Here is a 13,056-nt window from a genome sequence, read left to right as displayed (position 1 = left end):
AAAGTTTTTTCCAGTGTCTGAACTACAGCTATTTTGCTGCACTGCCTTCATATCCTACCCACACTGGAAATGCAGAACAGGTTCACTCTTTCCTCTTGCAGCAAGCACGTTCAAATCCATGGACTTCTATCACATTCCTTTTCATGTTATGTGAATTAAACAATTGTTTATTTTTTTTTCACTGAGGTTATGCTTTCTAGAACTCTTACTGTTCTCTCAAATTGGTCTGGTTCCTTTGAGCGCGGTGCTTGTTGCCAGCACAGACCTACAAATATGTAACATGGCTCATTTTGCCTATGAGCATTCTTTGTCTTGGGCTCATTGAAATCACCAAGGGAATGAAACAGCCTAACATTTCTTTTCCAACACCGAAAAAATAATCATTGAAATGCTATATGACCTGGTAACAGCTTTTTACTTGTTCTGAGTTGTCCTTTCCTCTGACTAACAAGTAACAAAACTTTCCTGGTATTAAAAAATAACTTGAGGAAAATAGAACAGAAAAAAAAAACATAGCATACAGATCAAAAACCAAACTGAATATAACACAAATTGTTAAAAAAATTGTTACTAAAATGCTTCTTTTACATAAAACTTTATTTTTTTAACATAAGAGCATTAACTTCAGCCTGTTTTCTTTTTTTAATGTTATATATATTTATTAAGATAAGTTTGATGCACGCAAAATTCATTGGCAGGTTTTTTGTTTTTTTTTGTATACTGGTTGGTATTTCATTGGTTTAATGCACTTCAAATAGAGAACTCATTATTTTTCTTTTCTGAATTAACACAGGTATTACAATCTCAAAGTCTATCACAGTAGGTGCAAAAGCTGTCCTTTTGCCTTCCCTTCAGAATGTCAACATGAAAAAAGGCATTTCCAAAAGCAGAATGTAAGGTTTTATCTTTTCCCTCAGTCAATGCTTCAAGTTTGGAGGAAAGCTAAAACAAAGCAAATCCCTCCTGAAGTTTGTCAAGGAAGGGGTTAAAAAAAAAAAGTGGGATCTTTGTGATGGTGAGGGGCTGAATTATCTTCCTGACACCAGCAGGGGTTGCTGTCACTGGTTTGTGGTTGTCACATTCCTGTTATGCTTGACCTTGGAAAGGCTTGACATCATAATCTGGATTTGATTAAGGGAATTTCATGTTTTTCCTTTGCTAGAGTCACCCCCCACCTCGACAAACATTTAAAAATGTTAAGAAAAAAAAAGTTTGGAAAGCAAACATTTTCCCAAAAGAAATTTATAGTTCAAATTTACACCAAGTTCGCACTAACTGGAGCAGTCCGGGTTTCCACTCAGGCTTTGAGCGCTCTCTGTAAACCATTAGTCACTTCCCTGGAAGAGGCAGCTTTTTACAGGCAGCAGGATAAAGCAGGCACAGATGTGTGTGTAATGTTAGAGGCTTTCACGTGTACCTGCCTTTATTTCTCCCTAAACTGCAGAAGAGGAAAAAAGAATCACTGTAGAAAGAAATAATAAGAAGCATCAGGCTTTGTTTGGAGGACAGCTATGATGAAGATTGACTTAACGAAAAGAGGATATGTTTTTGGTGCACAAAGTCTTGTTATGTTGTGGATTTTTGAGATTGTGGCAATTTATAGCAAGGAGACTGAAGTTCTTTTAATTTTTAACCAGTTGTTCTTTTCACTCTTCAGGACTGTGATCATGCCAGCTGCCAATGAGTTTGATCCAGAGATTGTCCTGGTATCAGCAGGATTCGACGCTGTGGAAGGCCACGACCCTCCACTGGGCGGCTATAAAGTCACAGCCAAATGTAGGTATAGTCTCAGGATGCACTATTCTGTGTTAGTACTTTTTCTGAATTGAATTGACTTGAAGTCCAGGTTACATCTGTATCACTTCAAGATCTCATCCAGCTCATGGATGAGATAGAAATGAACACGTTAGCACTTCTGGCTTGCTCCTTTCTGTTCCTTTTGGCGTTTCTGGCTTGGCTTCTTAAAGTATTACTTTTCTGGCATTCAGATAACATTTTAGAGGTTTCATGCTTTTTCAATAGGCCCCATTTTCCGAATGTTTGAGTAAATTATTTCTTTTTAAATATATATTGGAGATTCTAAGCATTGGAGGCCTACGTCCAATCTCATATTGCTGTTTTGTTATTGCAATCTCCTCAACTTGATGGCACTAATCCTGAATTACATCAGTGCTTGTGAAGGCCAAATTTTTCTAAAAGACTGCTCTGTTGGGTCTCAGTATTTGGATGTCCATGTCATACCTCAAAAAATGTGTTCAGGATGGAGTTTTAATACTGCTCTATCTGGTATGTCTCATATTTAGTACTACAAAGTTACAAGCTTTACTGAATACTGTGGCCCAGGTGATCTGAACCTGAGACATTAAGCATGGCTGGATAATGCAATAATGCTTGTAGAGTAATGTGCAGTATAGCACTGCTATGAAGAAATCAGCTTCCACAAAGCAGCAGAGAATGGTTTCCTAATACAGTACTGTGAATAATTTTCTTCAGCGCATCTCAAGATGTACCATATTAACATTTCATTAGTCATTAAATATAGATCCCTGTTGCTAATCAAAAATGCTTTGGGAAAAGTCTGGAGAAATCAATAAGAACTAATGTCATTTAACACGCTGCACAAATGGACTTCAACTTAGGGGAGTTTTGTCCTTCTGACCTCTCCCTTCTGTTGTGTGTTGAATTAAGTTGGTATTTTACCTCAGGAGGACCAGGGAAGGGACACTTCTTTTGCTTCCATTTAAACTATGCCACGTATAGGTTTTTCTGAATATCATGCACAACAAGTAGGTGTAGAGTGAAGCTGTCTTTTTGTAGTGGCATGCTGTGGAAAGTGTGTGCATAGAGTATTGCGAGAGCCTCCTGTACATAACCACACTGGTGCTATCCTACAGCTAGGTTGGAAAGGGAGTCCCTTTGAATGCAAGTAAGATATACTGAGATTTTTGAACAGTTTTTAATATTAGTGCCGTGGCTACATTGAAGAAGAAAGGAACATCTTGTTTGAGTAGCATTTATGTTTGATCATCACTTATCTGTGTATTACAGTTTTTAGTAAAATGCACAGAAAAGAATATTTCAAAAAATGTTTACCCGCCTTTTAACTCTTTCTGAACTATAATTTAACTTCAGAGGCACAATTTTGTCAGCTTAAGTGGTAGAAAGATGAGCTTCTGAGTGATACAAAGTAGGTACTTTTTAGGAAATGCATTGGATATTTGGACTTAGCCCCTGAGATGGCATGTTAAATGTCCTTTAAGTATCCATGATGCTCCACCAGGATACTCTGGCATGCATCATGCCTGCACATAGGACGTTCTGACGTAGCAGTTTCAGCAACTTTCATATAAATTGCAATAGCATTCCTATTTTACTCTTGGAGTAGACTGAGTTTCACATGACAATGAAGTGTTGAATGCTTGAATTAATGTGAAGTCCAATTCATTCATGAATTAACTCTTCGCAACATTTTATAAACTAAGTCGCAATATGCCTTTAATATGCTGTGCATCTGTAAGTTGCACGTGTCCACAACTAAAAAAAAAAAAAAGCGATTTACAGTAGGTGGCTCTTGCTTAAATTAAGGGAAATGCTAAGAGAGACTCAGATAATGATCATACACCTGAGAGATGAATAAAGCCTTTTGTACTGAGCCAAAGGAATTTATTTCTCTGAAACAAAACTCTCTACATTCCACCATACCTTTGTAGAATGTAGCATACTATATGTGGTATGTAGAAAACTGAACAGTTTATTATAATAAAGATCATTTAAATACTGTGGAGAAACATTTCTATTAAGAACTACAAATAGATATCATACAATCCTTTTTTTGTTTGTAAGAATTAAAAATTATGCCAAAATGAGTAAATGCAAAGATTCATCTACAAATATTCATTCTTTGTGAATGATAGAATCCTTAGAGATGGAAGGGACCTCTAGTTCAACTCCCAGCATTCAGTCATTCAATCTTCAGCTTTTTCTATATGCTTAATACCTTGGATTTTCTAATTTTTGATGACCCAATAAAAGCTTTACAAATAAAAAATAGGAAGAGATTGACATAAAGTCTACTAACTTTAGCTGTCTTTAACAGGGCAGAGAGACACTGGATTCTGGGTAGATACTGTTGTCTTCAGTCTACATTAACAGACAAAAAATGTAGTATTTACCAGTCAGCGTTTTCAAGTAATAAATTAAAAGCCAGAGGGTGAAAGTAACAGATGAGACCATCTACAGCCTTGGAGTAACTGTGTAGCAGGCCACTGCATAAAGAAAAAAGTTGGTCTACTAAATTGGTCTACACAGTTTGAAATGCCTACCTTATAAACTGTTTTAAACTAATATTTTAATTTTTTTTCCTATACTGATGTTACAATCTGATTTAAGCATCTACCACTTCTTTCTAGTAAATAAGTACCTCAGTGACAAATAGTTCTACATATTTTTGCATTTGATTTTAATAAATATATCTGATGGGCAGGGCAATATTTCTGTGTGACGACCTCCAGCTCCTCTGGTAGACAATAGCATGGAAAAAGGCCAACTGAGATCAATGATAATAGCAGAGCTAGAAGATAATTCACTTACCTAATTTATCTCCAGTCCCATTAAGTAACTAAATCACTAAAGGTTTTTTTTCTGTTGAGGGGGAAAAGTGCTTAAAAAAGATCAGAAGGGAGCTTTGAATCTTTCTTTTCTTTCTGTACTTTTAAAATTACTTTCCACAAGTAAATGTTTTTCTCCAGCTGCCTTTTTAATCCTTTTTTCTTGATTTTTTTTTTGAGGGGAAAGGTTTTCACTAAACTAAAGTAACATTTACCTGTTTGCTGCAATATGGAAGTGAGAATAAGCATAAACTAAAGTACTTATTTCAACCGTAACTTTGAGGATTTCACAGACACATTTTCTTTCAATTGCTTCTTTATATCCCTTATCCATTTCAAAGGCAGCATTACACATACACAAATTGAAACATATACTTGATCTACGTGCATAAATGTAGGGATGGATTTTATAATCTGTTAAGAAAAACATGGTCTTCAAAGAATTAGGATGTGGCATAGTGTGGAACTTTCTGGTGCCAGGAAGCTTTTAAATGTTTGGTATCAGCTACATTCCTAATATCTCAGTAAGAGAAAGCTGGCTCTATAAACAATACATTTTATCAGACTCCTTAAATTAGCTGAAAATGATATATTTCTGAATCAAAAATCCCTTTACACGGAAGGTCTTCTCCAAAAGAGAGGACAGTGTCTGAAAAGGAGTTTTCCAAATTGTTTTTTGTTTTTTTTTTCTGATGAGGATATTGTCTTTGGTAACAAACTGCCTGCCCATGTCTTTAAGGCTACCATGGCTGTACAAAGTCTAACACTAGGAAGAAAAGGAAAGAAAGTAAGGCATGTGGCTGTCCCTGCTGATCCAAGGTCTTGCACAGTGGTAAGAGCTCACTCCTGCTCAGGAGCTTCTCAAACTTGTGATAGGCCTGGATTGCATTGTCAGGGTTATTCAAACCACTTACCTCAGATTTTGCCTTCTGTGATCTCGTCTTTATGAGTCAAGCTCAACTTCGTTAACTGAAAGGACAGAGAAAATAAGGTGTTATATTGGCAAGTCTACTTTTGGTGCTGTAGCTGCCTCCATGTTGCTTGGTTACACTGGTTCCCCAAGTTTCATTATGCAGATGTGTACAGCAGCAGGGCTCTCTTCCTCATAGCTTTCATATTCAGACTATTAAAAACTATTACCAATAACTATTGATGTCCATTTTTTGGACCAGGTCTACAAATTGTAAATGTGCTTTAATTTTACTGTAAACTATAATGAGCTAAGAGGAAATCTTCCGTAGTACCTGACTGATCTAATATCTCTTTTATTACTAGAACTGAATTATCTTTTTAATAAAATAGCAGATAAAATATCCACACAATATGGTACATATTGTGAAAAAAGCTGCATAAAATCTTCTTTTTGTGCTAGAGTAGTAAAAATTGTACAGACAAAATATAAGAAGAAGTAAGGGCAAAGAAATAAAGGGGATAAAATGGTTTTCTACTTACAATAGTAAGGAGATGCCTGAAAAATATGAATCTGCTCTTCTATCTTGGCCTACTGATCCTTTGGAGGAAGTACTGAAGATAAGAATGATACATTTTGTTTTATTTTAATTACTTTTTACAACCTCTGATAAAGCGTACCATATTATATCATGCCGTTTGGATTCTGTGAGGTGTATGAGTCTGAAAAAGAGCTTCTAGGTCTGATCATAAATTTGGAAGTAGTTAGATCCTGTAATAGCACTGCTTTTAAATTTAGCCATGCTGACTGTAGAGATTCTCCCTGTAACATTATCCTGGAGTGAAGTACTTTCCCTGTTTTATAAAGCAGCCCTAAGAATGATGTCTACATTAAAGTCCCTGCTATTGCTTTACTGATCAAGTAAATATTCTACCCAATTGCTCATTAAATGGTAACTATTCCATAAAAAGTATAAAGTAAATAGAGAAGTGTCAGGCAAAACTTAGGATTTTTTTCAGGGTACTTTGTTAAGGGCTATAATGATTTACTAGAGTTTTCCTGTTGTTTTACTCTCTTATTCCAAAGATGCTATTTGACACCGGAGTGCAAAATAAGATCAGCAATTAGCAGCAGGAAAAGATACTGCTGCAGGCATTTATGGAGTAAATCGTACTTGTCTAGTATTATGCCAAATTCATGATGGAAGGTCGATGCAGTGTCTAGAGTGTAACTGACTAGCTGTGCTGATGTGTAACTTACAAAGATTTTATTTATGCAAAGTACAATAACTCTTTTAATTTATCGAAAGCTACATTATGCTGTTATACACTTTGATCAAAAACACTAAAAACACTAAAGCTTCTCATGAGCCCCACATCAGGTAGAGCATAGAGGACTTCATTGTTAGCTTAACACAATCCATTTCCATGGATCCATAAGCGGAAACAATGCTTTAGAAATCATTTTATGCATAAAGTATGAATCACCTTAAATCACGGAACTTGATGCATAAAAACAGTCACTGATTTACACATAGAATACAAGTCTTCTGCATGAGACACGTTTTTCAGGGCAGAAGTAAGAGCAATCGGGTTAAATTTGGTTTCTGCTTTGTCCTTAACATTTCTGTTCCAGGTTCCCAAAGGGAAGAAGTAATGATTTTTGATAACAAGGTCTCTCAATGTGGCATACAACTCTATAAATAGATAAAATACCTATCATCTGGTGACAGGCAACTCAGAAGTAGCGTGTTCAGTTATAATAATGAGGTAAATGATGTCTGTAATAAATGATCTAGCAATGTGCATTGTCATCACTTGAATAATTTAAGTGAGACTTATAAATAGACAGGTTATATTGCCCTTAAAAATAGATGTGCTAGGCACAATCAGACATTAGAAGCTTGACTTAAAAATCACTTTAGAGAGCTTATTTTCAATGACAAGTGTTTTCTTGAGCCTTCATAGTTGTCCTGCTATATGTTGGAATTCTGTTCAACTTCTCATTATGTTTGGTGTGAAGTGCATATGTTAAAAACAAACTAAAGGAAAGGGCTAAAATTGCACATCTCATATTCAAATGTAGGGATGATCTGGGTCTAAAGTATTTCAGGTATATTTCAAAACAAGAGCTTTCTATATACAAGCTTTACTGTTTCTAAAACATTCTATGTAGCTATTCTGAGTATCTCTAGTGCTGTAAGCTGTATTAGTGGTATATATGGTAATTTTATATGGTAAATATATACTGTAATTTTCCCTGAAGGACTTAATTACTAAATCAGTCCCTGTATAATTTTTAACTATCTACTGCACATTGTGCTGGACTCAACTGTGAGTCCTTTAGGATAAGGTAAATGTTAAGGTCTTTGGGAAGGAACTGCATGCTCTTCTGATTGTTGAACTTCCAGTATGAAAGTCTTCCCTGACATTTGGTTCTCTGAAAAGGAGTCCTGACCGAGACAATTGCGGTTACTGTATATAAATGTTAAAGGAGGGTTGGAAAAATAAAAAAGTCCATGCAAATTGACAGCTCACTAAACAGCTGATTTTGATTTGGTAGCTGTTTAAACATGGTTCAAGTCTCTAAAGATAGCACTGTAGGCTTTTATGATGCCATCTCTTATGTTTTTATTCTCTTCAAAAAGCAAGTAAGGCTTTTTGATTCAATTGTTAGAATAAGAAACTATGATCCTGAGAAGCCTAGCACTAACTACTTCAGAGTGCAGCTCCACTGCTGTAGAAAAGTGGGGTTGCATGCCTCATTCCCTTCTGAATTGTCTGTTACTTATCTCCCATAGGCGCAGATACTTGTTACTTGTCAGATCTCTCTGTAAACATACGCAAATTAACTCATCAACCTAACAGAAACCTTTACCGACCAAGTAAATGGATTTCTGTGGGGTATTCAAAGTGAATCGGCTTATGGAGGGACCAATGTAAGACAGAACTAGTGGAAGGGGATCAAGGAGAGTAAAGGATGGGAGAGATAAGGTACGATACCTTTTGGTAGCAGAAAGCTGTTAAATTAATTCAGTTGCCACAGCTGTCTTCCCAAATTCTTCTGGATTCAGGTATTTGATTTTGGTTAATATAATTTAGTTATCTTTGCAGTACTGGAGATAATAGAGTTATCCAGTAGAATAGATTTTGAGTTTTTGACTCTGCTAAAAGTTCTAAAGTTGGATATAGAGAAATTATCAATCATAAAGTTTTCCATGGAGGAATCTCTGATTCATATCAGAAAATTTCCTAGTACAATACAGTAGCCACCAAAATAGTTCATTGGTGACATAACCTCAGTCATAGTTATTTTCACTGTATTTTGTGGGAGAAGAAGGAAAGCATTTTTATTGGGCTGTTTGTTTTTTTTCCTATTACTCCCTTGTATTGATTTCATATGGCTTAGTATGACCATTGTGTGGCTCAGTCTCACAAATCAGTTTGTGCTGCATTCAGTATTTCGTTTGTACTGTTAAAGTTTGATCTTGCACTGCAAACTTCAGTGAAGTCTCTGCAGGTGAGCCCAGGATTGTGTATTATTAAAATTTATACTGTACTTACAAGTGCAAAAACTTAAATTCCAAGAATTGTGCTTTGTGAGAACACGTGGAAATTTAGAAGCCATGAGGATTCCCTCTATAAAATTAGTGTCCTCTCTGTAACATAGAATAGCAAATTGCAGTGGTGAATTACAATATATATGTAGGTTTCTCTTTAAAGTGATTTATGCTTGGAGAAATACAGAAAAAGAAACAAAAATGCTGAATTGACAATTCTCGTGTTGGACTGAGGAACCTATCCTCACACATGGTCAACTAAGCATGTATCAGTGGTTTTGACTACATATTTCAACCAGAAGAAACAGAATTGGGTCAGTGAACATCTCACCTCATTTAGGGGAGCCAGAGAAATTCTCTACTTCAAACTTCGGGCCACTTATCTCGAAGCATGTCTTCAGGATTCAAAAATCTTAGCGCTTCTTTTGTTATTGCCCAATGTTTTCAATCGTTAACTGTTAATTAGTAAGCCTTTCAGAAGGGAACTACGGAAGAAGGAATTGAAAACAATTAGAAACATTAATGAATAAATGCTGATGACCTGCTCTTTCGCTTAGCCTTTCTTTCCGTATACCAGCCAAGAGTTATTTCCATTTTCCATTCCCTTTCTGCCCCACAAATAGGAGATGTGCATGGTGGATAGTTAACTAACTGGTGCAAGTGAAAAACCACCTGTATGCTGTGTTCCAGATATGCAGTGCTGATACATCTGCAGAATGCATCAGGTGCCAGTGCCTTGATTTAGGGCAGTTTCTAAGGACAGGGAAGAGGATAGATTATAATGGGGAAGAAAAAAGAAAAATCACAAACCATTAAGAATTATTTTCTCTTTTCAGTCACCTTCCTTTATCTCTTCACCTACCTCTCATTAGTTTTTCCTTTCATGCTACAGTAATGACTCTAGCTAATGGCAAGAACTGATGTGAGGGGTGCAGTAGAGGTAAAATTTGTTAAGTTTTCTCTCAATTTGAAAATTTAAACAAATCTTTTTACTATTGAAACCTTTTAATATTGAAACTGTCATTTAATAGAAGAAATAAAAGGTAAAGTTTTTTGTTTTTTTTTTTTTGTTTTGTTTTGACAGTATTCAACTTCTTAAGTTACAATTTAAAAACCACAAATTAAATATAAGATTCTAGGGCTGTTTTGAAACTAATGGAGCTTGTCACAGTGTTCAGCAACTTGCATGTGCTTTTTGCAGGATTGGGTCCTGAGAGAAAATTGTTGAAAGACATCTCCAAATGTGGATTTCTCCATAACAAAGTGTCTGATCTTTTATAGCATCGTTGCACTGGGAATTAGGCTTGTCTTTGGGAATTTGTAAATCCTTTAGTAGAAGAGCATGATTTATGTCTTACAATTTAACTATTCTCTGTAATAAATAGAAATGTGCCACAAGTATTTACTTGGTTGCGCCATGGGAAAATTTTTAACATATTGTTCACAGCTTCAGAATGCTATAAAAGAAGACATAATTTGCAGGCTGGACTATGCTTTGTGATTTCTAACCAATGTATTTGATTAATATCTTTCAAAAGAGATGCTAGCCAAAATGTTTACATCTCATTAGGCAGAGAAGAAGGAAGCACACACAATTTTGATTATGAGCTTGGATGGTTCATTTCTTTGGGTTTCACATCCCTACTACTTAAGGCAGACTGTAACTTTAAGATGTTATCTCTTGCCTGCACAAATAAACAGCCAGTTATGCTTTTTATGGTGGGTAGTTCTCAAACCAACAGGGGATTAGAAGATATTAGCTGGAGTTTGTGGTTCCCTGCTGAACTATCATGAGGTCCATGGATTCCTGTCCTGAATATTTAACAGAGCAAACACCTCTTATCTGGGGTGATATTCTCACACTGGCCTCTTGGCCATGGACTTCAAAAGCTAATCACAGGGAGAGTAGAGAGGCAATAACCCTTAATATAACAGTCTCTCCTGATAGGGACAGACAGGGTAAAGGTAAGGCGTCTCTGAAGTTTGCTCTTGTGTGTTTAGCCCCATGGGGTGATAGGGGGCCATCTGTTTTTTGGTCTGCAAACTCATCTTTTTCACACCATCCCAGTATCAAGTACACTACATGTCTGACTAACATCAGCACCACCAAGCCTTCTCTTATTTGAAAAGATTTTTCTCGGTATATTTAACTTTGATCCCCAACCTTTAGTTGGTGTTGTGTTTTTGTTTTTAATCAAGCAAATATATAAAATAAAATATAAAAAGTGAAGGTCAAGGTACTACTGACTTGAAGAAAAAAATATGTTTAAGAAGGATCATTATTTGTGGCTAAAGGGAAATGAAAGCTTGCCTGAGATTATACTTAAGGGTTCAACTTGTGGCAGTAGTTTTAGTAAGTTACATAGTACACAGCAGTTCAGAGGGTGATTGCACCTTAACAGATTGCCCGGATAGAATATCAATGGTACCTGTCATTAAAATACTATTCAGTTATTTTTGTCCTGGGCCACTCCCTTTATACACTTCATTTTTTTGAGTTATTTCTTGCCAGTCATTTCTTTATCAACAGAATATTGATAACCCATTGCAGTCTCATGATTGCAATAGCCTTAACTCATACAATACTGTGAAATGTGCAGTCAGATGCTGCAAGTTGCCAAAATTGGTGCATTTAAAAAAGTGAAAATTTTGACCACTCCACCAACCTGATTAAAATTTACTAAAATAGTAAATGTTTACAGGGATAGCCCTTGCACTGTGAGCATTAGCATAATACAAAAGCACATGCTAAAATACCTTAAATGCAAACTCAAATCAGAAGTCCTTCATTTAAATCATTTAGATAGTTTAAGTCTTTTTTTCTTTCCAAGTTAATTCTAGAAGAATGATTCTGCTGTAAGATAGGTCAGTTTGAAATGCATTTAGTATTAATTGTTTGCTTTTTTAAGAATCCTTCTTTTTTATCATTGATTATTACTAAGTATACAATAAAATGGGCCAAGGGACAGATCTCTGACCTTTTATCAGCTCATGAGAGAAAACTGGAAATAATTATGTATCCTGAAGAACAAAATATTGCTAGTTGATAAAAATTCATCTATTTCCTGGTTTCTGTTATAGTAGTTAATTGTCATCATGAGTTAAACATTTGCTTCCTTTGACCCACAGCCTTATTCCTTTTCTTTAGATACTACTCTGTAAAGAAAAGGCTACTAAAAAAATAGTCATTCTTTAGCTATATAGTGACCAAGATTTTTTTTTTTCAGGGCCTCACAATGCATCTATTTAGGTGTAGTTTGGTTGTGAGAGCCACTTTCTAAATCTGCTTTGTGCCTAGTTGAGGTAGATTAGTGTTTTCAAAACAACAACAACCAAAGAAAGCAAAACGCAGAATAGAATTTGCTTCATTAAAATTCCTGGGTTTTAAAAATGCTAAGTTCAACATTATTTTTGTGTGATTGTTTATGTTGGAGATGAATTCTGAAGTGACTGGGCTGTATGAAAAGGTGAATGTTTATATGTATTGCTCTGTAATTTGTTTTCATCTCTGATTGTAATTTAAGTGTATGTTGTAGGTTCATCTACATCTTTCTCCTGCTATTAAACAATGGCCAAGTTTTGTGATGTATAGCTTACAAGTTATTTGCAGAATATTTTTAGCTGTGAAAATAAATGCTCAATTTGAAAGTTAAACAAAAATACTAATATTTTAAGTAGGAATTTTTCATAATATTATCGTTCTTATTGTCAGTAACTTGTTCAAAATCCTTGGATATCTTGTTTCATGATTTTTGTAACAAAAAAGACTTGTAACAAAGAAAATCCAGGTTTTTTTTTGTTTTGTTTTTTAATCTGTTTTATTTCTACTGGGAAGGCCAGTATATTCAGTGTCCCTATATTCAACTGAAAGTTAGAGTTCAATCCAGGTAAGAAGTCACTTCTAATATAGTTTCTACAGGAACTATAAGAGGAACAGCTTTACCTTGAAATAACACACTGTGTAATAACTCCAGGAATGT

At 35.4% G+C, this 13,056-nt stretch overlaps 1 protein-coding gene across 2 annotated transcripts in view; it reads left to right on the top strand.

Annotated features, from left to right (window-relative positions):
* The window catches only part of HDAC9 (histone deacetylase 9), a 448,017-nt gene that overhangs the window by 387,791 nt on the left and 47,170 nt on the right, over positions 1-13,056 (top strand). For both annotated transcript variants that reach the window (XM_065751783.1, XM_065751782.1), the window contains one exon: positions 1,658-1,776. In XM_065751783.1, coding sequence (XP_065607855.1) covers positions 1,658-1,776 — 119 coding nt within the window. The remainder of the gene's footprint in view (positions 1-1,657; positions 1,777-13,056) is intronic.

The sequence above is a fragment of the Cyrtonyx montezumae genome, unplaced genomic scaffold, assembly GCF_038088225.1.
Source record: "Cyrtonyx montezumae isolate F1298 unplaced genomic scaffold, pur_monq_1.0 scaffold_8, whole genome shotgun sequence".
NCBI classification, from domain to species: Eukaryota; Metazoa; Chordata; class Aves; order Galliformes; family Odontophoridae; genus Cyrtonyx; species Cyrtonyx montezumae.
The sequence above is the reverse complement of the archived record's forward strand: the minus strand, read 5'-3'. Positions and strand labels throughout refer to the sequence as shown.